Source organism: Dipodomys spectabilis, unplaced genomic scaffold (genome assembly GCF_019054845.1).
Source record: "Dipodomys spectabilis isolate Male_0828 unplaced genomic scaffold, ASM1905484v1 ptg000165l, whole genome shotgun sequence".
NCBI lineage: Eukaryota > Metazoa > Chordata > Mammalia > Rodentia > Heteromyidae > Dipodomys > Dipodomys spectabilis.
In genome coordinates, this window is record NW_024870842.1 from 262,873 (window position 1) to 289,565 (window position 26,693).

At 42.4% G+C, this 26,693-nt stretch overlaps 1 protein-coding gene across 2 annotated transcripts; it reads right to left on the bottom strand.

Annotated features, from left to right (window-relative positions):
• Positions 1-100: 100 nt before the first annotated feature.
• Positions 101-23,396, bottom strand: Siah1 (siah E3 ubiquitin protein ligase 1). Of its 2 annotated transcripts, none has more exons than XM_042693451.1 (2): positions 23,159-23,396; positions 101-1,468 (listed from the first exon to the last, which is right to left on the bottom strand). In XM_042693451.1, exon 2 carries the CDS (start codon positions 1,464-1,466, stop codon positions 618-620), a length of 849 nt encoding a protein of 282 aa, XP_042549385.1. In that variant the 5' UTR covers positions 1,467-1,468; positions 23,159-23,396; the 3' UTR covers positions 101-617. The 2 variants fall into 2 exon arrangements, with proteins under 2 accessions (XP_042549385.1, XP_042549386.1); XM_042693452.1 differs by lacking the exon at positions 23,159-23,396 and adding an exon at positions 14,168-14,188.
• Between the last annotated feature and the right edge of the window lie 3,297 nt (positions 23,397-26,693).

The following is a 26,693-nucleotide window of genomic DNA, read 5'->3' on the forward strand; positions in this document are numbered from 1 at the left end:
CAGGGAAAAGAAAATGTACTGAACATAACCTCTTACATAAACAATTATGCATATCAAAAAAATTAACTTTAAAAAGGTACAAAAAAATTGAGAAAAAACCTGAATTACAGAAGTCAAATTTATTTAATGAAAAACTAGAATAAAAACTAGCAAATATACATACACACCAAAACAAAACAAAAACACAGCAGCACTATGTATTGACTCACAAAGGGGGGTAGCAGTGGTCTGAGACCACTCAGATGGCTTGTCAGTTAAAGGAAACACACTCACACACTCACTCACTCACACACACACACACACTCGCGCAAAAAATTTTTCAACAATATAACCAATCTACAACGAACACAAAATCCAGAATTATTTTACACTGCTTCCTTTCTTAATACAAAAGATGCCCATCTTGGGTGTATATATATTTTTTTCAGTGGTTTACTGTTGACTTATTTTTAAATATATTAGTGTTACTACATGCAACTGTTTCCTGTATTTAACAGCCTTTCTTCTTATTTACCTTCATGTGTAGACCTTCCATCTACCAAGAGTTTCAGATTAGCAGGCAGATGGGTGCCTTATTCTCTGTGAAATTAAACACTGGCCAGAAAATGATTGCCATTTCAACACATGGAAATAGTTACATTGATGCCTAAATTGCCATTTTCTGCAAAAAGCTGTGCAATGCTGGTGTCAAAGACTAGGCAGTCGCTATTCATAATGGCTGTTGCAATTCCCTCATGAATAGACCGAGGAGTCGCTTCCCAAGTCAATCGCCGCCTATGACCATTTAGCTCAAGTCGATAAGCAAAATTTTCAGCTTGCTTGCGTGTTCCTATCAGCTGTACAATTGCAAAGAACTGCTGGTGACCGTCGTATTTTTCCTGTTTCTCCAAGACTAACATGAAGTGAAAGCCAAAACAGGACTGCATCATCACCCAGTCAACAGCACCAGGAAGGTTAATGTCTGTAGCAAGGAAAACTATATCCTCTCCTTGTAGGGTTGTAATGGACTTGTGTTGATGCATCAGATGTGGCATCACAGCATCCAAAGAGCCTTGCCATTTACAGGAAGCACCAGGGCACGGGCAGGAATAAGGCCTAAACTCACAGAGCTCCTCATGGTCGGCTTTCTCTGTGTGTGGCAGAGTTATTTCACATCCAGAAGAGGCATATTTACAAGGGAAAAGTACTGAATTGGCCACTTTCTCCATAGCCAAGTTGCGAATGGATCCCAATGGGCCCCGACAAGTTGGACAACATGTGAGTTTGGGGCGACAGTTGCTACAAACAAGATGGCCACTCTGACACTGCAGAATGGGTGGTAACACATAGTCAAAGCAGACGGGACACTCAAAAAGACTCGCCAAGTCATTGTTAGATGCAGTTGTGCCAGTCAGGGCAGGCACCCTCTGGGATGGTGGACACTTGGAGGTACCAGTAGGTAGTGCTGTAGCAGTCTGACGGCTCATTTCTGTAATAAAAAATAAGTGAGTAAATAAAAGAGAAAAATAATTGTAACTTCTTTTTATAAATGTTTACATGCCTAAAATACCTTTAAATGTTCATACAAAATTGTGAACAAAGTAAGAATAGGCAAGTAAAAAGGACTAAACAAAGCATATACAAACAAAACAGATACACTAACTCTGCATTTTATTATTAGGAGCTGGATACTGGATAAGCCTTTTCATGTTCCAGAGCAGTTAAAATCGCACCAATGGAACAAGCAAGCTGACCAAGGGCTAGGTTCAAACCCCAGTTCAAGAGTGGGAGGAAAGATAAGAGGGGGGAGGGAGGTTGATGGGGTCCATTGTATGCATATATGGAAATATCACAGCGAAACATTCCTTTGTACAACTAAGTTGTGCTAATATAAATCTTCTAATTTTCCTTATTAAAAAGTACTAAGAGGGGCTGGGAAGGTGGCTCAGTGGTAGTGTGCTTGCCTTGCATGCATGAGGCCCTGGGTTCTATTCCTCAGCACCACATAAGCAGAAAAAAAAAAGCCGGAAGTGGCGCTGTGGCTCAAGTGGTAGAGCGCTAGCCTTGAGCTGAAGAGCCCAGAGTTCAGGCCCACGATCAGATCCAAAAAAAAAAAAAAAAAGTACTAAGAATCTAGATTAAGAAAGCTAAAGTAGAAATTACCATAAAAAACTAAGAAGATTGAAAAAGGATCTTAAGTACAACAAATTTTAACTGTATTCTGTCCCATTCTCTTCTCCAAAAGGCCTTAATCATTTTTCCAATTCAAAGTCAGCTATCTGTAGCTCAAGAGTCATAAATTCTACGCAGCGCGTATGCCAAAGATCATCAGCATACTGGCTTGATAACTACTATTGTTTTAGGAATGATGTGCAAGGTCAAGGGTATGCTGCCATCCCATAATCCATCTTCATCTGGTGAGTCTCCCCCAAAGCATATTAAGTATTTATTTTTCCTACTAATTAGTGCTCATCTCAAAACTGAAGGGAGATAAGGAAAAGAACATTTTTAAATACAAGTTGGCTAGTTCAATATTCAGAAGCAGGACCTCATTCTACAATATAAATCCAGTACAGAGCGTCAGAAAAGAGTAAAAATAAAACATAAAAAAAATAGAAGAAAGCAATCAGGAGGATAAACACTATTCAGATACACATAACACTGTACTAAAATGAGGAATACAATTAACAGGGATTCATGGCACCTGAAACGTGAAGCAGATTAAGCATTAGGTAAAAATATCACTAGAAGAAACTGATCAATCAACTAACCAGCGAGGCTGAACCAAACAAAACAAGCACCTATTCTCTATAAGATATGATAGGTGATAACCTTGTCCTGGCAGTGACAAAAGATTAAACAGGTTATGATACCCCTAAAAGTGCACTCCCAGTACTTACACAATGCCATCTTTCCACAAAATTAAAACGTCAAATTTAACATTTTCTCTCAGTTATTCATTACTCTGTTTCAAATAACTTAAAAAGTGATGGTAAGAGATGTATAAAGAAAATGTGGCATATACACACTACCAAGTATTATTCAACCATGAGACTGAAATTGTTATTTGTAGGAAAGTGGACAGAACTAAAAATATGTCATGTTAAGCAAAGTAAACCTGACTCAAATAAATACTCAATGTGGCATTTTTTTATCTGTGGAAATTGTGCCTTAAAAAATAGTAATTTAGGGCTGGGAAGGTGGCTCAGTGGTAGAGCGCTTGCCTTGCATGCTTGAGGCCCTGGGTTCGATTCCTCAGCACCACATAAGCAGAAGAAAAAAAAAAGCCAGAAGTGGCGCTGTGGCTCAAATGGTAGAGTGCTAGCCTTGAGCTAAAGAGCTGAGGGACAGCGCCCAGGCCCAGAGAGTTCATGCCCCTCGACTGGACCCCCCCCCCAAAAAAAAGTAGTGATTAATAAAAAAACCAGAAATGAACACTGAGGACTTCTGGAGCAGGGGACTCCTAAGAGGAAGGGAGGGGGGAAGAAAGGATGAGAGGAGGAGAAGACAATATGATCAAAGTACACTGCCTGTAAGTATATATGAAAAAAAAAACACATGAAACCCATTTTAAAGATTACAAGAAAGATATAAATGGGGATACAGTGGAAGGATAAGGGTAATGGAAGAGCCAAGGCCAGTGGCTCACATCTGTAATCCTAGCTACTCAGGAAGTTGTTATCTGAGGATCTTGGTTCAAAGCCAGCCTGGTCAGGAAAGCTACTGAGTTCTGATCTCCAATTAACTACCAAAAAGCTAGAATAGCTCAAATGGTAGAGCACCAGCCAGATCTGGAGTTCAAGCCCTAGGATGAGTGTGGGGGAGGAGAGGAGTAATGGTGAGAAGTAAATATGAAGTATATGTGTATGTGCTGGTTATGAATGTGGCCAGGGATTCAAGTTGTTACCAATGATACTGTAAATGAGGAAAGTGGCTAAAGATGTCCCCTCAAAAAAAATAATAATAATTGCTTAGTTTCAAAGCTCAACAGGCAACAAGTGTTAAAAGAACAGGATTACTGGCAAACAACTGTAATTCCAGCATGCAGGAATCTGAGGCAAGGGGTAAGTGGCCAACCTGGCATACACCATAAGACTCCATCTCCAAAGAGTGTCAGAGGTATTTAGCATACAGCAGTTCTCACAGACATAAACAGACACAGACACACACAGACACAAACACACACACACACACACACAGCATAACAAAATATGAACTCTCACCTAGAGCCTTGTATAATCCAGGAAAACTGACAAAAGAATTCTGTGTAAAGGAGCTCTCCTGAAATCCACCATCGCTGAGTAAATACTTTATACATATATTGATTTATGTCACTCATAAAACAGTGAACTTAGCATTGCAAACACCCTGCCTGTGTGCCTGTGACCCATTCCATGCTGTTCACCTACGTGAACAGAAAGTGGTTCCTTGAAGCTGGGTGCTGGGGCTCATGTCTATAATCCTAGCTATTCAGGAGGCTTAGATCTGAGAACTGGGGTTCAAACACTGCCATGATAGAATCCAAGAGGCTCTTATCTCCAATGAACTAACTGGAGCTGTGGCTCAACTGGTAGAATACCTGCCTTAAGTGAAAAAACACAGGCAATTCAGGTCCTGGTACAGGTATGCATGTGTGCGCACACACATGAGCATACACACACAAAAATTTAAGAGGGTCCTTAAACAAAAAAAGTCTAATCTAAACCAAACCCTTTCAGAATAAACCAAATAGCAATTCACAAAGGACACTCAGGCCTCTGAATAAGAAAAACATTGTTGGGCTGGGAATGTGGCCTAGTAGTAGAGTGCTTGCGGAGCATGCACAATGTCCTGGGTTAGATTCCTCAGTATCACATAAACAGAAAAAGCCAGAAAGGGCACAGTGGCTCAAGAGGTAGAGTGCCAGCCTTGAGCAAAAGACACCCAGGAACAGAACCCTAGCCCTGAATTCAAGCACCAGGACGAGCAAAAAAAAAAAAAAGGTGTAATTCTTGACTACCAAAAGTTATAACATTTATCAAAAATTACTTGGGCTATTTTCCAAAATTTTTAGCAAGTTCAAAGTGTGAACAACAAATAAAATGCTACCAATATTTCTTGTGAATGGAAGTAGCAGGGCTGAAAACTGCTTTAAAAAGAAACAAAAAAAAACCTCTGACAGCTCCAAAGGACACCAGCTCCATCTTAAACCAGAAAAGGGATCCAACCATAAAGCAGTCTTGCAGAAGGAACCAAGAACCACCCAAGTTATGACATAACTTCATTTGATCTAAACAAAGAAAGTACAACAGCTCAACTGAAACATCACTGCCAACCTCAGAAAGGGCTAAGTCGCACAGCAGCCATTCCCAGATTCAGATTCCACAGGTTTTTACAACTATTACATTTTCCAGGAACTTGGTCCTTTAATTTCAGTACCCTTTCTCTTCCTTGTCCTAGCCGCTGGTAAAGTAAGCAAGACTCCCCTCTAGGAGTTCAGAAAGGGGCAGGGCAGGCTTTCCTGTCTTGAGAAGCGAGACAGCTCACGGCTTGGCACAATCTGTGACAGAGGCCTACCTCTCCTAGACACTTAGCTTCCACAGAGCAGAAGGCTCAAAGGCTGTCCGAGGTCAGGCTCCTTTCATGCAGCCACTCCTGAGAAGCAACTGAGTGGAGCAATGAGGCCTCCGATACGCAGGAGGTGGCCACAACTCAGAGGGAGTACAAATTCGCCTGCATCTCCAAAAATGGGAGCAGGGTAAGCTGTCCGCTGTGCCCAAACCCTTCATCAGCCTCCCAAGTTTGCCTGGCTGGGATTCAAGGGCTGGCTAGCCCCCTCCACCCCACCTCCTGCCAAGCGTGTAGGGGGAGAGAGGCAGGGGCTGGAGTACCACAGCACTGGCTGGATGGCTTGCGCACCCACCCCACAGCAATTTGAGCCCAAGTGCCTAAGGCTAAGAAAGCAGGCAAAACCCAAGTGCCTGGCTCACCGCGCCAGGGCGGAGGCTGAGAAGGGCAGGACTGGGGAAAGCAAGGACAGAGTAAGGCTGGGTCAGAGGGATGGTCTGAGCCAGAGGAAAAGGAGGGAAAACTCAGGGCTGGCCTTAGGCCCAGTGAGGGTGAGGCAGACCAGGGCGGCAGGAACTGGCAAGACCCACGCCTCCACCCAGCCCTTGCTGCCCCTGCCCGGAGACACCATGCCTCTAACACATCCACCAGTTCCTTTAGGTAGAACCATGATTTCATAGCTCTCAATCAAAAACCTATACAGGTTGTGGGGAATGTATGGCCAGAGAAGCGTCTTCTCCATGTGGAATACATTTTCCAAGTTAATCCTGTGAACTCTTGCTTTCAGGATGAAAGCATTCTCCCTAATTCAGCCAGTAAGTGCAGTATTCAGCCAGTAAGTGCAGTATTCAAACAGGCGTCAACTACCAATTTCCTCAATGCTCACTCACTCCTCCACGTCTTCCCCACTTGGTGGCAAATTGTCCACACCCCTTTCCTCTGCAGTGAGAGTAGTAAACACATAGAAGACACATATACTTCAGCTTCCAAATTGGAATTATATTCTCTGAGAAAGCCATTTTAACTAAGCCATTAAACCAAGAGTAGCTTGTTTTGTTTTGTTTTTTTAACAAGCATTACCCTTGCCCCATAAAGTCCTGTGGCCTCAGACTGGCATTGCATCAGCCTAAGCATTCAGAAGCTTAACCTGTCATTTCATCATGCTTAGGACAGCCTTTAAAAACAAGAACTAAGAGTAAGAGTCCAATGCAGTGATTGCCCACTTTCAGCAATAAATTTCAACCCTATCATGTGTTTAACTGCCTCAACCTCCTGTAACTGGCTATCCAAATCATCCTTGGGAACAAATAAAAAGACTCTCTGCCTCATAAACTAGACTTACCCATATTTTTATAGTCTGATATCTACTAATTCTATATAAGGCTTCGTTTTTCTAGAAGAAAACATCATATATTTTAGGCAGAAATACTATTCCAAACAAGAGATGAGACCCAAGTCTCTAAAACAAAAGGAATGACTAGTTATCCATAAACAAAAGATATTTGTTGGCCAACTCCCCCCAAATTAAACAGAGCCGTATAGCACAATCTAAAAACCATTCATCTGTACAAAAATCTTCCAACATATGAGTCAAGACAGTAAAAATGCAACCAGGTCCCATCACTTGGCAAATATTCCAGCTGTAAAGTGATTATTTCCAGCTTCAAATGGCTTTTGCTTGGATTGAGATTAGTAAATTATGTATATATGTATATATCATAGATGATATACATTCCAGAATTTGAGTTAACTGCCTGAGGTCACAAACTATGGAGAGACCTAGAATTTGTGGGTTCTGGATACATAGGAAAAGGAAGGATTCCTTCCAGAGATCATCCATCATTTAACTAATTTTTGGCACAGCAATAATTTAAAATTCTTGCCAGGTGCTAGTGGCTCACGCCTGTAATCCTAGTTACTCAGGAGGCTGAGAGCTAGGGGTCTCTGTTCAAAGCCTAGGCAGGAAAGTCTGTGAGAATCTTATCTCCAATAAATTACTCAGAAAAAGCCAGAAGTGGTACTGTGGCTCAAGTGGTAGAGCACTACCCTTGGGCACCCAGGTTCAACACCCAAAAAGTAAATTAATTAATTAAATAAAAATTTTAACAAGATATATTTTCTTACTTTGGTTTTAACTGCTAAACATTTCGCCAAAACTACATTTCACTAAGTCTACAGAGTCTAAAATCAGCAAAATTTCAGAATTTACCGAAAGTACTATATTACCTAAAGCCTATTCACCTAAAGCTCTATTTCGAAAGCCTGTATCTCTGGTTTGGTACAAAGTTTAAACAGATGCTCTCTTAAATCAAAACATTATGGTATTACCCTTTAATATTGTCTTAACTTGTAAAATAAAAAAGTCTAAATAAAGAAATGTTATCAGATAAAAAGGATATTCATTGTAAAGCAGGTTATAAAAAGAATATTAGTGGGCAGACAGAGAAATCAGGAAGACTATGGAATATGTGTTTAATGAATTAACTATCTATGATGGACCAATAGATAACTTTTCCTGAATATAATTCTGAAAAATGGTTTGGTTGCAGAAGTTATAGGTCTAGTAAAGACTAATAAGTAATGCAGCAGAAAAGTCCAGAAAAAGGACCTGACAGGAAACTACTGTAGAAACCTGAAGGAAAAGTGCTGAACAACCCTGTAAAGCTCTTCAGGATTGGGGATCAAACCCAGCTTGGACAGAAAGTCCAGGAGACTACATTTCTTTTAATAAAGGGTCAGAGGTGTGGTTCAAGTGGTAGAGCATCAGCTAAGACAGCAAACTGGACAAGACAAAATAAAGGTGTAAACGCTACAAAGGGTAGAAAGGCAGGGAACTGGAAAACATTCTGATAAGAAGTTCTAAAATCACCTACAGTCCCTGTTTTGAGTGGGCCTCGATCTCATCTCCATTTTGTTTTAGAATAGTGAACAGTACCCATCCACCCATCTTATCCACCCAAAACCACTATGTAAGGATTAGGGCATATTGTCCCAGATCAGAAAGTATAAAGGCCATTTCCTACCTGGTAAGCAAAAATGTTTCTTTCATCCTGTCATACTAAAATAAATCCTTGCTGAAACTTTCATTTCACATGTGGGTCTCAATCTTGATAGACTGAAAGTTCAACCTGTACAAGCTAACTTCACGGCAATATAGTATCACAAATGAATTACAGAATACCCAGTTTGTGTCCATTGGAAAGCTGCTTGGTATATAGACAAACCTCCATACAGCTGAGATTAACTGTTCTTGGAAATAAAAGAACATACAAGTATTTTTCATCATTACACACATCAAGGTGCAAGTAATTTTAAATAATTTCAATCATATGGTAAGGAAACATTAATAAGGACTGGGAATGTGGCTCATAAAAGAACTGCCATGGACTGGTACCTTAAAATCTGTAATACATAAAACAAATGACTGATTATCTATAATAAGCAAAATATATTTATTGACCAATTCCCACAAAACTAAACAGAGCCTTATAGCACAATCTGAAAACCATTAATCTGTATACAAACCCTCCAACATGAGGCAAGACAGTAAAAATTCTAGAGTCAAACCTAGATTCAAGTGGCAGAGCATATGCCCAACAAGCATGAGGACCTGAGTTCAAACACCAGTACTACCACCAGAAGGAAAAAAAAAAAAGGTAAAACTAAAAAAAATAATGGCAGGGGGCTGGGAAGGTGGCTCAATGGTAGAGCGCTTGCCTTGCATGCATGAGGCCCTGGGTTCGATTCCTCAGCACCACATAAGCAAAAAAGAAAAAAGCCGGAAGTGGCACTATGGCTCAAGTGGTAGAGCGCTAGCCTTGAGCTGAAGAGCTGAGGGACAGCGCCCAGGCCCAGAGTTCAGGTCCCACGACCGGACCCAAAAAAAAAAAAAATAATAATAATAATAATGGCAGGTCCCAATCCAGGCAATATGGAGGTAGCTTCTGCAAAAGCAACCCTGAAAATTTAGGGTAGAAATCACATTAAAAACAGTGCTACGGCAGGGATATTATCTAAGACTATAAGGAAGGGGCCGGGAAGGTGGCTCAGTGGTAGAGCGCTTGCCTTGCATGCATGAGGCCCTGGGTTCGATTCCTCAGCACCACATAAGCAAAAAGAAAAAAGCTGGAAGTGGCGCTGTGGCTCAAGTGGTAGAGCACTTGCCTTTAGCTGAAGAGCTGAGGGACAGCGCCCAGGCTCAGAGTTCAGGCCCCACGACCGGACACCAAAACAACAAAACAAAACAAGACTGCCTAGGGTATGTATGAAGGCCATAAATTTAATCTCCAGCACTGCAAAAATAAAAATAGAAAAAGCAAATTCTTACTAAGGTAGGAAGCAGGGGAGAAGGTGAACTTAAATGGAACTAGACTTTGTTAGAAGTTAGGAGATTTCTCTATGATAAGAACAATGTATATCTTGTTTAGGCTATATTTGGCTAAAGTTTCTATCAGTTTTCTATTTCTCTGGAAGCAGTCACTTTGAGGGGTGAGGGGGAGTTGTGTGAGAATAAGAAGATATAGAGAGCAAAAATAATTTTAAGGTACCAGTGTAAACATCAGTCTGTGGCAGTTTTTAGGGTTTGTTTTTTGCCATTCCTGGGGTGACCCTTAGGTCTGGGCGCTGTCCCCTAGGCCTCTTTGTGCTCAAGACTAGCTCTTTTACCACTTGAGCCACACAGTGCCACTTGCAGCTTTTTCTGAGTAGTTTATTGGAGATCAAGAGTTTCATGGACTTTTCTGCCTGGGCTGGTTTCTAACCATGATCCTAGGATCATGTAATCCCTAGGATTATAGGTGTGAGCCATCAGTGCCTGGCTATGGCAGTTATTTCTTTTATGAATTTGTCAGTAGGACACTCACAGATCCACGTTTTTATAGTACTGTAAGTCATTATCTTGGGGCCCCTAAACCTCCTACTGCCTTTCTTCAGCCAAAAGGAGAAACAATTTGCCATAGCGTAATATATCCTCCATACTGGAACTATCTAAGTATATCATGTGAGTTCTGTGGAAGGGTTTGGGAGAGGGGAAGCACGTCTCAAGTGGCAGAGCATCTGCCTAGCAAGCAGGAGGCCCTGAGCTCAAACCCTCCTAAAAAGAAATCAAAGGAACTAAGCCTGTAGAACTCTGGAAATCTGTGGGAATACAAAATGGTTTAAACAGACTTTCCTCAATGAAGTAAATTCTATGGACACAATTTTACATCCTATTTTACTATCTAGAATCCTTTTTGTTTTTTGTTGGTCGTGGGGCCTAAACTCTGGGCCTGGGCACTGCCCCTCAGCTCTTCAGCTCAAGGCTAGTGCTCTACCACTTGAGCCATAAGCGCCACTTCCGGCTTTTTCTGCTTATGTGGTGCTGAGGAATAGAACCCAGGGCCTCATGCATGCAAGGCAAGCACTCTACCATTGAGCCAACTCCTGCCCCTTATCTAGAATCCTTATAAATTTCACATTTCACATGTAACACGGTTATAGTAACATGCAGTATAACAACATGTAGGTAAAAAAATCTCATACCACTTTTGTTCTTACTGGTTTTCAGGTAATCTTTTACGACAAACAGGTTACTTCTAGAGCTTTGTTTGTAAGAATTTTTCACTCAAACATAAAGGACAACCTAAATCTGACACCTAACATCCCTAAATCTGAAATGCTCTGAAATCCCAAAATTATATGACATTCAAAAAAGAATTGAGTATTTTCGATTTCTATATTAGCAATAGTTAGTCAATAGAAAGTCTATACAAATAATTCCAAAATCCACACAAAAAGTCATCCAAAATGAGCCACACTTAAGAGACTCAAGTATTTTATTTACGTAAGGAATAATCAACAGGTATGTCTTTAAACACTCTTGCCAAAGACTACGTAAGTCTTTTCCATCCAAAGGCTCAAGCCTTTTATCTCAGTAGACTTTGCTCTGAATTATTCTTTGATTCTTCTCATTCTAGAATTCTGATACTGACTCTCTCTACATCTATCTTCCAGTCACAAATGTTTGTTCTCATAAACCCAATGTTTTGCTTTGCATTTTAAGAGAAATTCATCGAGTCCTAATTGTTGAGTTTGATTTCCCTTTGTTGGTTTTGGGTTTTTTTTTTTAAGTCGGTCAGGCCTGGAACTCTGGGCCTTGACACTACCCCTCAACTCTTCAGCTCAAGGCGAGCACTCTACCACTTAAACCACGGCACCACATCCAGTTTTCTAGTGGTTTATTGGAGATAAAAGTCTCATGGACTTTCCTGCCCAGGCTGGCTTTGAACCATGATCCTCAGCTGTCAGCCTCCTAAGTAGCTAGGATTACAGGCATGAGCTACCAGCGCCCGGCTGTTTTTAAGAACTGGGGATCCAAAACACTTTAAGTAATTTATATGTATTGATATATATATATTGATATATATATATATATATATATATATTAGAAAATAAGCCAATAATTTTGAAAATTTTTAATTGCCATTATATTTCATATACCTTGTAAAGCCCCCATAATGACTGTGAGAAGAATGTGAAGGCTCTGGAAAACTCCACCGTACTTTCATGGTTTGAGAACTCCCAGGACCCATGAACCAGTTAGAGAATCCCTGTACCCAAATACAAATGTTGAAAGAAGAGACTATATTTATTTCACTCACTATTTCCAGTGACCAGAACAGTTGTAAAATGTCCAATCTAGAACAGGTGGGAAGGACCACTCAGTCAACAATATGAAGGAACAGATGCTGAACAACTAGGACTCACTCATTCTTGGCTGTATCTGTTGCTTGATAAGCCTTAAGAATTCACAGCTGAGCACTGGTGGCTCATGCATGTAATCCTAGCTACTCAGGAGGCTGAGATCTGAGGAGCTTGGTTGGAAGCCAGCCCAGGCAGAAAAAGCTCATGAGACTCATCTCCAATTAACCACCAGAAAACAGGAGTGGTGCTCAAAGAGTTGAAGCACGAGCCTTGAGCAAAAAGTTCAGGGACAGTGCCCAGGCCCTGAGTTTAAGCCCCATGACTGACAAAAATAAAAATAAACTGCAATTTAAATTTATAATTCACTTCATAAATAGTTGAGGCTCGTCTAAATTATAATATATGAATTGTGAATTACAACCCCTTGTGCAATTAATGTAAGTTTAAAATTGGAGGGATGAACCACAGAAAGTAAAATAGGCTGTATTGGGTGGTACGTGCCAGTTGGACAAGGGGGAGGGGAGGCGACAGCAAAAGAGAAGGTAAGTGAGGGTGAGTATGGTTGACTTTAGATGTACATATAAATATGTATCCAAATACTATTCACTTAGCTATTTGTGTCCAAGTTCTAACAAAAATGTTTATTTTCCTGAATGTTTTATTTTCTCCAAAGTGCAAAATTCTCAAACACTGTAGTACATGCTTTCTCTTTTACCCCATCTTGTCATTAAGCTGTGCTCCTTAAATCTTACATACAAAATATATTAAATTCTTAATACTGCAGTGTTGTTATATGACCTACACAACTCCTCATGTAAGCTGACAAAAGTCTGGGAAGTAGACAAACATGTACACTTTGAATGTTCATACATACTCAAAACTAAAATTCTGTAGCATATCAAAGTGGACAGTAAGAATCAGATAAAAGCATACTGCTTGAGAGCTAGGGGACAGCAAAGTCACATTGAAGTCTAATACATTTATGATTGATGGCTCTTTACTAGTAAAAATGGAAGAGTAGTGAAATAATCTGTTAGAAAAATAGACATGTAGGGGCTGGGAAGGTGACTTAGTGGTAGAGCGCTTGCCTTGCATGCCTGAGGCCCTGGGTTCAATTCCTCAGCACCACATAAGCAAAAAGAAAAAAGCCGGAAGTGGCGCTGTGGCTCAAGCAGTAGAGCGCTAGCCTTGAGCTGAAGAGCTGAGGGACAGCGCCCAGGCCCAGAGTTCAGGCCCCATAACCGGACCCAAAAAAAAAAGAAAAGAAAAGAAAAGAAAAATAGACATGTAAAAATTTACGGACCAACAGAAAAAATTCATGGAGTCTCAGAACTGGTAGGAGCTTCAGTGGTGAGCAAAAACCCATGCTAGCTGCTGGTATCGGCACGTGTGCGCATTCATGCGCACACACTCACACACACACACAAATACAAGCAATTCATGGAAGTTTCATTAAATTATATTCATCTGGGGGCTGGGAATGTGGCTTAATGGTACAGTGCTTGCCTAGCATGCCTGAAGCCCTGAGTTCAATTCCTCAGTAACACATAAACAGAAAAAGCCAGAAGTGGCACTGTGGCTCAAAGTGGTAGAGAGCTAGCCTTGAGCAAGAGAAGCTCAGAGACAGTGTCCAGGCCCTGAGTTCAAGCCCAAGATTATTATATTCATCTGTACTAATTATAATCTGTGTCTATATCTAGCATTAAATCTGAAATTAACCAAACCATTTATTTCACCTATGGATATAAAACAAAATATCATGGATAATAAACTTTCCTTAAACTAAGATTCTTCAAGGAGCTCACAATTCTGTTTAAAATAAGATTAAGCCTTTTTTAATTTTTAATTTTTTTTGCTGAGTGCTGGTGGCTCACACCTATAATTCTAATTATTCAGGAGGCTGAGATCTAGGATCATAGTTCAAAGCCAGCAAAGGCAGCAAAGTCTATGAGACTCTTACCTCCAATTAACCATCAAAAAGGCAGAAGTGGAGCTGTGGCCCAAGTTGTAGAGCACTAGCCTTGAGCAAAAAAAAAAAAAAAAAAAAAGGGTTAGGACAGAATACAGACCCTGATTTAAAACCCCAGGACTGGCACACATTCACAAACACTACACAGGAGGGAGAAGATTCTGATTATGTTTTTTTAAGAATCTCACTATGTAACCTCACTCTAGCCTTGATGCTTCAGCCAGCTAAGATTATAGGTATGTGCCACAAGGCCTAGCTAAAATTATACCTACTATATGGCAGGCTTAAATATATATATATATATATATATATACATATATATATGTGTGTATATATATATATATATAATATGTCAATCTGTGTGAAGCAAAGCCCAAATAATATCAATTTTCACTAAAGCAGTTACAAATTGGTGGGGAGAAACCATAACATGATATCCCCAATTTTGGGCATGTTGATTCAAGAACATCAAGTAAATTCTTGGTCTCTAAACTAATTTAAGACAGAATTCAGTATTTCAGAAAATCAACAATTTGGTTTTCAATGCCTCTTAAGTTTTTGTTTTGTTTTGTATGGTATAGAGGAATGAATTTAGGGCCTCAAGCTTACTAAGGCAAGCACTCTACCACTTAAACCATGTTTTGTGTACATTTAGCTTGCAAGGTTTGAAATATCACCAGCATTTGACAGTTATATGACTTCTGGCAGACAATGTCCACTGACTCTGCCTATCTTAGTATTCCTATCTCATCAAACCTTCTGTGACCTTTGTCTCCCCCTTCTCTCCAAATTCATGAAGCTGGAGAGTCTGCCCAGGTTCTGTTATTACCTATACTGATGACTTTGATGATCCATTTAATCTTATCATTTTAAGTTCCACGAATATACTAAGAAGTTAAATTTTTACCTCTATCCCAGATTAAAAGGCAAAAACAAAAAACTCCCAGATCCACCCTAAACTGAACATCCAACTACCTCCTAGACATCACCTATGGGGAAATGGCCAAAGCCTAACTCTGCCATAGCCTTTCACTCTAACATCCTTTTCAATTGATGGCAACTCCATCCTTCTAAACCTACAGGACTTCTTTCATATAACATACCTAACAACCACAGTCTTTTTTTCCACCTTAAAAATAACTTCTTAGCCAGGTAACGGTGGCTCATACCTATAATCCTAGCTACTTTCAATGTGGAGCTCTGAGGATCACGATTCAAAGCCAGACCAGGAAGGAAAGCATATGAGATTCTTATCTCCAATTAACAACTAAAAGCTAAAAGTGGAACTGTGACTCAAGTAGTAGGGCACAAGCCATGAGCAAAAGAAACCTAAATGTCTGCATGTCTTAGAACCATCTTCCTCTTCTGTTCCTGCTCCTCTCACTTCTGGACAATGAACTTCACTTTCCCTACCACCCCCACTTTCCCTACCACCAGTTACTGTATTGCATTTCACAGGCTATACAATTTACTCGTTTGTTGTTGTAGGCACACCCACCCTTGCTTGGAGGAACACAGGCATACTCAATAAATAGTATTAGATGTATAAACAGAACAAAAGAATACCACAATTTCACACACACACACACACACACAACTACAACCTTGTGTTTGACAGAGAATAAACTGAACAGCATCCTTTAAGAGAGTGATTATTTTGCCAGGAGCTAGTGGCTCACACCTGTAATTCTAGCTACTTCAGAACTTAGATCTGAGGATCATAGTTCAAAGCCAATACAAGAGGAAAGTCCATGAGATTCTTATCTCCAATTAACCACCAGAAAACCAGAAATGTTATTGTGGCGCATTAGGCTTGAGCAGAAAAAGATTCAGGGACAGCACCCAGGACCTGAGTTCAAACCCCAAAACCAAAAAAAAAAAAAAAAAAAAAAGAGGTGGACAAAGGGATCAAGTAAATAAACAGAAACCACAGAGAAAATAGGACCCTGAACTACAGGCCCACAAGAATCAAATCTAAGATATAGATTGTAAGAACAAACTTCATTTGGAATAAAATAGTTAAAATAGTTATTTTCATTAGGAAAATTGCCAAGTCAGATCAAAGAAATTAACTTTAAGCTATCTATAATGGCTCAAAAAAAAATAATGTGAAGCATATTGTTATCTATGATGGTTCCTTTTCAAAAGTCAGGTAATGACTTATGCAAAGACACGGACACATTTCTGCATTTTCTAGTATTTCGTAAAAGATTATTTTGGTAATAAGATTTAAGAATTAATCTATCTTGTATCATATTTTCATATTTATTACTATTGAATTGCTGGTGATTCCCTATGTAAAATGAAACAGTTAATTTTGTCTACTGCCTACTTTTTTCTTAAAATTCTTTTTCTTAAAATATCTCAAATAAATACTGAAAAAAATTAGCTTCTTGGAGCTCTCTTGCTCAAGCCCACTCCAACAGTCGAGCATATTCCTACTTTACTCTTAATTTCAATTAAGCCTGTTTTTATTTTTAAAAATTAGAATAAAATAAAAATATTAAAACTATACCACATATACTTCATACATTTTATTTCATAAATTTTTAACTTTTTAAGTTTAGCATTTTAAAAATAAATTGTGCCGATGGCTTATACCTGTAATCCTAGCTACTCAGGAGGCTGAGATCTGAGGATGGTTCAAAGCCAGCCCAGGCAGGAAAGCCCATGAGACTCATATCCAATTAATCACCAGAAAATTGGAAGTGGTGCTGTGGCTCAAATGGTAGAGCACTAGCCTTGAGCTGAAGAGCCCTAGGCCCTGCGTTCAAGACCCCACAACCAAACTCCCCCCCCAAAAAAATTATCTCATTGCCCCTTCCACCAACCAAAACTAAAATACTGTTCAGAAAAATACAAAACAGTTCCCAACAAAGTTAGATGGGGCCCTTGAGCAATCTTTATGGCTCCTTTATTACCAACCATGGACCTTAGCCACATATAAAAAAAAGTAGAAGTTGGGGCTGGGAAGGTGGCTCAGTGGTAGAGCGCTTGCCTTGCATGCATGAGGCCCTGGGTTCGATTCCTCATCACCACATAAGCAGAAAAAAAAAAGAGCTGGAAGTGGCGCTGTGGCTCAAGTGGTAGAGCTCTAGCCTTGAGCTTTATCATTCCAGTCTTTTCTATCTTGTTAAGTGGTGCCATGATCCACAAAGATATCCCAGCCAAAAACATAACTTCTTCATTCCCCTACCTCTTAAATCTAACCCATCAGGTAAAGTGTGTATTAACTGTCCAAAATATATATCACTTTCTCATTTTCACTGTCACTTTAATCCAGGTGATAATTAACACTCATTTGACTAAAGGGTCTTCTAAACAATCAAATCTCCAAATAGCTAAAGTAATCTTTAAAAATTATTACACTGCCTTTTAAACTTTTTATTTCTTAGCACTCTTAAAATTCACACCTTTTACTTTGGCCCAACGGTATCTGAGCCCTGCCTGTCTGCCTCCTTATTCTTTCTTCTAGCTGCTAGAATAATCCAAGTTCATCTAACTTCAAGGACCTTCACCAGGATACTCCTTCAGATTCCACTCCCTTCAAAAAACAAGCTCCTATATCCTTTTACCTTCCTTTAAATGTCATCACCTCAGACAGCCAGGAAGTCTCACTCCCACCCCCAATCACTACTCAGCACCTTTTATTCCTTACAGTATGTATCACAACTTGTAATTTTATTTCTTTCCTCACTAGAATTTAAGTGGTAATGTTTAGAGAAGTAATTTAGGTACAACTGTTTTTACCTTATTTAAGCTCATTATATGTGCTAGGCAATGTGAATTTTGATGGGTAAGTAGAAGTATGTCTCCTCGATACATGGTTAATAAATCAAAAGACTGAAGCAGGTCTGACTCTTCAAGGTTCTGCATTTTTTTTTGGGGGGGGGGGGTCCGGTCGTGGGGCCTGAACTCTGGGCCTGGGTGCTGTCCCTCAGCTCTTCAGCTCAAGGCTAGCACTCTACCACTTGAGCCACAGCACCACTTCCGGTTTTTTTCTTATGTGGTGTTGAGGAATCGAACCCAGGGCCTCGAGCATGCAAGGCAAGTGCTCTACCACTGAGCCACCTTCCCAGCCCAAGGTTCTGCATTCTTAAACCACTCAATTACAGTGGCACTCTATCTTTAGGACCCTTGAGGGAGGGAAGGATAGCAATATATCTAAACTGTTCTTGTGCTACTAATAGAAATTAAAGCTTAGAGAAGTTAAGAAATCTGCCCAAAGTAGCACAGACACGAGAGATTAAAATACAATCATGGAAAATATGTTAAAGTAGTTTTCTATGAACAACAACAAAAAAAAAAAAAAACTAGTTTGACTAGGGAGAGTAGATAAAACACGCGAGAGCTGGATACAAAGCTGGAAAGATATATATTAAAAAGTCATTATGATTTACTAAGTACCAACTATGTGTCAAAAGTACAGCTACAGAGAGACAAATGGTAAATGTTTTTTCTAATATGGGAAAGTTAGATCTAAAATATACCAGCACATGATGAATTATACAGGACTTTAAGCATTCATTCACAGCAAGTCCAAAGGAGAACACTCTTAGGGGAGTAGCGCAAAGGTGCAATGCCTCTGTGCCAAGAGGGACACAAAAATGGACGATATAGGGTAAACAAAAAAAGCAACAGTAGGGCTGGGAAGGTGGCTCAGTGGTAGAGTACTTGCCTTGCATGCATGAGGCCCTGGTTCGATTCCTCAGTACCACATAAGCAGAAAAAGCCGGAAGTGGCGCTGTGGCTCAAGTGGTAGATAGAGCGCTAGCCTTGAGCTGAAGAGCTGAGGAGCTGAGGAACAGAGCCCAGGCCCAGAGGTCAGGCCCCAGGAGCGACAAAAAAAAAAAAAGCAAGCAGCTGTGGTACTCTGTAGAAACTATATTCAAAATGATCTGTACAACATGGGTGGAGATGGGAGGGAAAACTAGGAGAGAACAAGGGCAGGGTGACATTGTCCAAAAAGTGCACGTGACTTATAAAATGTTAACCCCTCTGTATATCACCTTTATAATAATAAAAAGTATTTTACTCGAAAACAAAATATAAATAAAATAGCTCCCTCACCCAAAAAGAAAGCACAGCTAACCTCTGAACAAAGGAAAACAAGACCACGTCTCAGAAATTCATTTATTTGGAGCTAGAAAGAACTAGAGAAAAACTAGAATTGAGGCTACATATTACAGTGGGGACAATCAAGAGAGTTATGGAATTATGGAGAGAGAGAGAAAGAGAAAGAGAGAGAGAGAGAGAGATCCCAGCTCAATGCAAGGTATGCAGGAAATTCTTCTCAGTTCTAGATTGTCAGACTCTAGTTGGGAAAAGATGTGCAAGAATGTGGTCCAGTAAGGTAGGGGAGCAAAACAGGCCAGCTCTGGCAAGGCTCTGTACTTATAAATGGTACAGAAACACTTGGGGCTACATATTAAAGACCTTTGAAATCAGTTTGATCTACTAAAAAGCTCCCTTAAAATACCACTACATAACCATAAGAGTGTCCAAAATCCAAAATACTGACACCACCAATTCATTGCTGATGAGAATGCTGAGAATAACAGCCATTTTTGGATGAAAGTTTTGTAGTTTCTCATACTTTGTGGTACTTACACAAAGGAACTGGAGTTTTCAGTCAATATATTAGCCTGCACATGAAGGTTTATAGCAGCTTTATTCCTGCCAAACTTTGGAAGTAACCAAGACTTGCTCCAGTAAGTAAACTATGATACATCTACACAATGGAGTATTACTTAGAATAAGAAAAAAATAAAACTGCTTGGGTACCAGGAGCTCACATCTATAATTCTAACTACTTAAGATGAAACTTCTATGGATCAAGGTTCCAGGCCAGTCCAAACAGAAAAGTCAGAGACTATCTGAAAAATAATCAGCAAAAAGCCAGGCTGGAGCTAGGTGCCAGTGGCTCATGCCTGTAATCCTAGCTACTCAAGATCTGAGGATGGTGGTTAAGAGCCAGCCCTGGCAGGAAAGTCCTTGACACATACATTTCCAATTAACCATCAAAAAGCCAGACATGGAACTATGGTTCAATCAGTAGAGCACTAGGCTTGGGCCAAAAAGGAAAAAAAAAAAAACAACTCAGGAACAGCAACCCAGCCCTGAGTTCAAGTCCAGACTTGGCATCAAAAAAAAAAAAAAAAAAAGCCAGGCTGGAAGTATGAATCAAGTAGTACAGTGCCAGGCAAGCAAGCCAACCAAGCTCAAATCACAGTACCAGAAGAAAGGAGGGAGAAAGGAAGAGAGAGGAGGAAAAGAAAAAAGAAAGATGGGGAAGAAGACAAAAGGAGGCAGAAGAAAGGAGATGTTGGAAGAGAAGGAAAACGAGAAGGAGAAAAGGAGGGAGGAGGAGAAAATGCTGCTGCTGAGTAGTCTAGCCATGAAACATTAACTTTAATACATGCTGCGAAGTGAAAGAAACCATTTTGAAAAGTATGATTCCAACTATATGATATTTGGCAAAGGGCAAAAAGAATAGAGTGCTGAGGATTTATGAAGTTACTCATGTTCTCATATATATTATATATATATATATATATATACACACACACATTATGTCCAAATCCTTAAAATGTACACCACCAAAAGTAAATTCTAATACACCATGGACTTTGAGTGATAAGGTGTCAATGTAAGCTCAATGATTTCCACAAATTTATCATTCTGGTAAAGGATGTGATAATGAAGGACATTATAAATGGGAAAGTTCTCTATCTTTTGCTCAATTTGCCAAGTCTACAGCTGCTTTCTAAAATATTAAAATCTAAACTAGGTGAGGTGGCACATGCCTGTAATCCTAACACTGCAGAGGATGAGGTAGGAGAATAGCAAGTTTCAGACCAGATGATTTGATGGAACACATTAAGATGCAAATTAAACAGATGTAAACCAAGTTAATTTGTTTCTAAATTTGTACTTTGTGGAACACTTACCCTTAAAAGTTAACAGTTCTATTTCTATTACACTGTATTTCACTTTATAGTATTAAATGTTAGCACCTATGCTGTAAAGATGCCAATGGGGGTCCATTTAGACCTATTGTGTTATATTTATATATGAAAACATTTTGGCAAAGCGAACTTTAGTGGGGAAAATATGAAGAGAAATGTAACTAACATATCCAGATTACAAGTGTACAATGTCTTTTAAGTTTCCAGAATAAAACAAATATACCACCAATTTATATAATCCATAATCTCAAACTTTATGTATAAGCTAACCAAAATGCTCTCCACCATAATTTGAGCCAATAGCTAGCTCCCTGATAAAGTTACTAGACCATTGCATTTGTCACATTACACTCTGCTCTTAACTTTTAAGAGATGGTGATACTATAGATACCTAACACTCAAAGGGATTCATTCAACTGTCCTACTTTTCCAAGTTAATTACTGGAAGTCCTTGAAAGTGAACTCATCCATAAGTCTAAACTTGTGAACAGGACACCTCATTTTAATCACTTTGATTTTCTAAATTCAAAAAAAAAAACAAACACAAAAGATCTACCCATTCAAAAATTTCCAAAACGCCAGAAGACTGCAGAAGACATATCAACTTATCACCCAGAAAGCCTTTCTCTTTTCAACAACAAAACCCAAACACTAATGACTTATGAAGTAAATTCACAAACTGTGGCTATGCACTTCCAACACATCCATCATGCTGATAACCACTTCAGCACTTTAATTACACAACCTCCTTAGCACTGAGCACTCACGATGAGCCACCTGCCAATCCTCTAAGCACTTTCAGCTATTTCCATCCTCAATTCTCAACAATGTTTGAGGTTAAGTTCTGTCTTTATACCCATTTTAGAGGTGAGGAACATGAAGCGCACAGAAGCCAAGGTCATAAACTGGTGGGGCAGGATTTGAAACAACGCATGCAGTCTCAATTCTGAGCCCACGCTCCCAACGCTCGACAGCTTTTAAAAGTGTTAGCGATTTACCCGTGGCAGCTGCTTATCTAACCGTGGTAAACGCTCCACGCTGGGATCGGGCAGTCGGAACCCTGTCCGACATACACCATCTTCACAGCCTCTGTGACTTTGACAAATTGGCTGCGCGGCCTACTTTTCACCAACACACACGCTGGACTCGCTTTCCTGTCAGAGCAAACACACACTACATCTTTCCAGGAACCGACAAACGGCACGGGAAAGCCTGCGTGCCGCACGGCCCAGGTCAGCCACACGCACACTCCTAAGTTACACATCTGACAGGGTCGAGAACGGAGCCCAGGCTGCCGGGGCTTAACACTTAAAAAAGAAAAAGGAAGGAAGGAAAAGCTACAGTTGTCCACGCTAGCAGCTCGCGCGCTCTCCTCGCGAGTGACATAAACAAGGGAGGAGGCTGCATTCTTCCCTCTGCACAATGAAGGCTCCGGCCCGAGAGCAAGAGCGCGGCCCGGCCGGGCCGCTCCGGTCCGGGGGTCGGGGGCAGAAAGCCAAGGCCGAGAAGGCCGAGCGCCCCGCGCCGCTCCGGACCTCGGGGCGCCGCGGGGAGAGGACGGAGGACAGGGCCGGCCCGCACTCAGCTGACCTCCGCCATGTTGGCCGCACACCCGGACCCTCCACAACAAAGGCCCGCACGAGGGCGCGGGGCGCGCCGGGTGCGTCCTGCGGCCGGGCCCGCCTCCGGGGCGCGCAGGGGCCTGTCCCAGCCCGCGGCCCGGCCGCCCCCTCCCGCCGCGGCGCCGCTGGGCCCCGGGAACCAGGGCCGGGAGCGAGCCGGCTCGCGGCAGGGCCGGCGACCGCGGCCGGCAGGGGAGGGGCGGGGGCGGCGCTCGGCGGGCGGCCGGGCTCGGCCGAGACAAAGGCGCTGCCGGGCCTGGGCTACGAGAGTCCCCGGATCCGGCGGCCTGACAGGGCCCGGCCGTCCGCAGGCCGCCATTACCGGGCCCGGGAGCCCTCCTCCCGGGAGCCCCTCGCCGCCAGCTCCTCCCTCCGGCCCGGGCCCCACTTACCTATGGGCGGAGAGCGCGCCGCGGACCCCGGTCCTGGCTCAAACGCGCTCCGTCGCCAACCCCCGCCACCGCGGGCAGCGCCACCGCCTCTCCCTTGCGCCAAGACCAACGGGACACCCTAGGCCGCTGCCACCGCCGCTCGAGAGCGCGCCCCGCCACGGCCGCCACGGCTCCCCCCCTAGCCGCCGCCGTGTCGCGCGTTCCCGAACCTGCCGCGCGCACCCGCTAAATACCACACACTGCGGCGGCCGCCATAGGGAGGCGCGGCACCGCGCGCGGGGCGCTCGAGGGGGCGGAGCTTGCGGGCCGCGCAGGCGCAGAGCGCACTGTGGCCGCGGCCCGCGCGGAGGGGCTTCGGCGGACCCGGTGGGTGGTTGGCGTTCCAGTACTTCGGTTACACGGGCTGAACCGGCTGCACCGCGCGCCCCGCTCGTGCTAAAGCGTTGCGTTCGATTCGCAACGGTCCCGGCCGCGAGGAACGGCTCCGGTTCGCGCGGACAAACGGCCACCCGGCCCGCGGACTCGGCGGCCCGCGGACTCGGCTCGTGCCCACCCGGGAGCGCGAGCCCCCCCCCCAGGGTTGGCGGCCCTCGCGTTCAGACGGCGAGTTCGCGTCGCGCCTCCACCAGCAGGCTTGAGAGCTCGGGCGGTACACGCCTTCTCATCTAGAAAGTTCCCGCGGAGGGACACGGATGCCCCGTTTGGTGGGGTTGGTTCGGTCTGTGCCGGTTCTCGCTTGGACTCGGAACCTGGCAGTCTGGCCTGGCCGTTCCCGCTCGGGGCTGGCACTCTCCCCCGCGAGCCGCACCCTCATTTCGAGCCTTTTGCTGCTCGATGATGAGCCGCCCGGATCTGCCTGCCTTGAGTTGACTTCGAACCAGCATCCTCGGATCTCACCCTCTTGATTGGGGATTCACGGGCGTGAATCGCTAGCACCTGGCACTCAATTCTGCTTTCAATAAAAACGTTTCAAAGACGAAAACCTTGTCAGGTCTCTGATGGGTGCTCACCTGGTTAGGTTAACTTAAGCCAATGTCTGAGACTCTTGCGGAGCCCTGTGGTTTTCTGTGTGTAAAGAAAAAAGGTACTACTGGGCTGGGAAGGTGGCTCAGTGGTAGAGCGCTTGCCTTGCATGCATGAGGCCCTGGGTTCGATTCCTCAGCACCACATAAGCAAAAAGATAAAAGCTGGAAGTGGCGCTGTAGCTCAAGTGGTAGAGCGCTCGCCTTGAACTAAAGAGCTGAGGGACAGCGCCCAGGCCCAGAGTTCAAGCCCCACGACCGGACCCCCCCCCCCCAAAAAAAGGTACTTCTTATATGGGATTTTAGAAACCAAAAACTTCCCCACTATGCAAAGCCTTCACCATCAGCAACTCTTCTTCTTGTGGGAGGTTTTTATGCAAACACTCCCTTGAGAATACAAGTTTCTGCTCACCAGAGGAGGACGGGGAAATCAAAGATATCTTAGGTATTAATGCAAGCTGCTAATTTTCAGCTTCCTTAGGCAAATTTGTACTCTGTGCCTGTGTTGTTACTGTACGTCTGTTCTCAACCTAATATTTTGCTTGTTATGGCTGCTGCCTTCCTCTGGGACCATTAGCACATCCAAACAATGTTTCTTGAGGTTGAGAAAGTAAAAAAAACACGTGTTCTTAGCCGCAAGCATAGTATACTACTACTAATGTGTTGGTCCCCAAAGCCCAAAAGTCAGCTAAAGAACTCCTGTTATGTAAGTCTGTGCAGTTATTGGGGATGTTCATTTCAAATAGTACTTACCAGATTCTAAAATGTTCTACTATGTACTGCTTGCTCATGAAGCTTGCCAAATGAGGAAGACATTCATTCACTTACTCATTCAACAGATTATTGCCCAGATTGTGGATCAAGGCCCTGAGTTCAAAGGCCCTGAGTTTAATCCCCAGCACTAAAAGAGAAAGAGCTTATCACCTGAGCCACTTACAGTTGAGTAGGAAACACCTAAGTTGATTAATTTCATATATATCACTATAGCTGTAAAGATTTTTTAAAAGGAAACGGAATAAAAGCACCTGGTACTAAGGTAATATATATATAACAGGTCAGATGAGTGATAGGACAGGTAATCTCAAAGCGAACAGAAGGAACTAACCCGGTTTTTTGAGGGGGAGGGGTCTGAAAATGGGGAACATAAAAAAGGGGGAAGTATTTCCGTGGAAAGCCTTACTTGGTAAGAACCAATCCAGTTCTAGGAATCGGACAAATTCCTCAGTGTGGGTGTTTGTCCTTAGAGGGAGGGGCAGGGGGAGCATAGATAGGCACTGGATGTGATGTAGACAAAAAGTCAGTGGGGTACAGTATTTTCACAATAAAAAAAAAAGATCAGTGGGGCTCAGGGAGAGCTGGATTTTGTGGGCCTTGTTAGCCAAGTTTCCTGCCTGTGGAACATGCAGAAAGCAGCTAGAATTAGGAACCAGAATTTAGGAAAGAGCCCCTTGAAGGGGGCTGGCAATGCTCCAGGCAAAGCAGTCTTACTGGGGTCAAAGGGAGCTTCACATGCCCTAGTGTTAAACTCTGTAAGTGAATGCCTATAGAAACCAACAAGGGTTCATCTTAGAGCAGGCATTTTGAGGTTCGTCCATTTTATTTATGGAATTATTAGACATTATGAATTATAAGAAACACCTTCCTTTTCTTTTGGTGGTACTCAGGTTTGAATTTTGTCCTCGGGTTTGAGTTGGAAGCTTCATTTTTCCGCTAGTTTTTGAGATTGAGCTAGCTTCGTGCCTAGATGTTCAGATGAGAGTCATTTATGTTAGGCTTCTAATTGCTGGGATGAATGGCAAGCTATCACATCTGGATCTTCATTGAGAAGGTGTCTTGAAATATTTTCTTTTGCTGCCCAAGATGGCCACAAACCAAGATCTCAACAATCTCAGCTCCCAAGTAGCTAAGATTGCAGATGAGGCCAGTGATGCCTGATTAGAAAATAATTTTAAGAAATAAAACTCTGATATCAACAAGCTGACAATTTCTTTTTTTTGGCCAGTCCTTGGGCTTGAACTCAGGGCCTGGGCAATGACCTTGAGCTTCTTTTTGCTCAAGGCTAGCATTCTACCACTTGAGCCACAACACCACTTATGGCTATTTCTGTTTGTGTGGTGCTGAAGAATCCAACCCAGGGCTTCATGCATGCTAGGCAAGCACTCTACCACTAAGCCACATTCCCAGCCCCCAAACAAAATTTTCATTTGTATTTTTTTTATTTTTTTGGGTCCGGTCGTGGGGCCTGAACTCTGGGCCTGGGTGCTGTCTCTCAGCTCTTCAGCTCAAGGCTAGCGCTCTACCACTTGAGCCACAGCGCCACTTCCTGCATTTTTTCTTCTTGCTTATGTGGTGCTGGGGAATCGAACCCAGGGCCTCATACATGCAAGGCAAGCGCTCTACCACTGAGCCACCTTCCCAGCCCCCCAAACAAAATTTTTTAAGTTGACAAGCCAGGCATGTTGAAATGTGTGTGTAGTCTCTAATACTAGGAATCATTAGGTGAGAGGACCAAT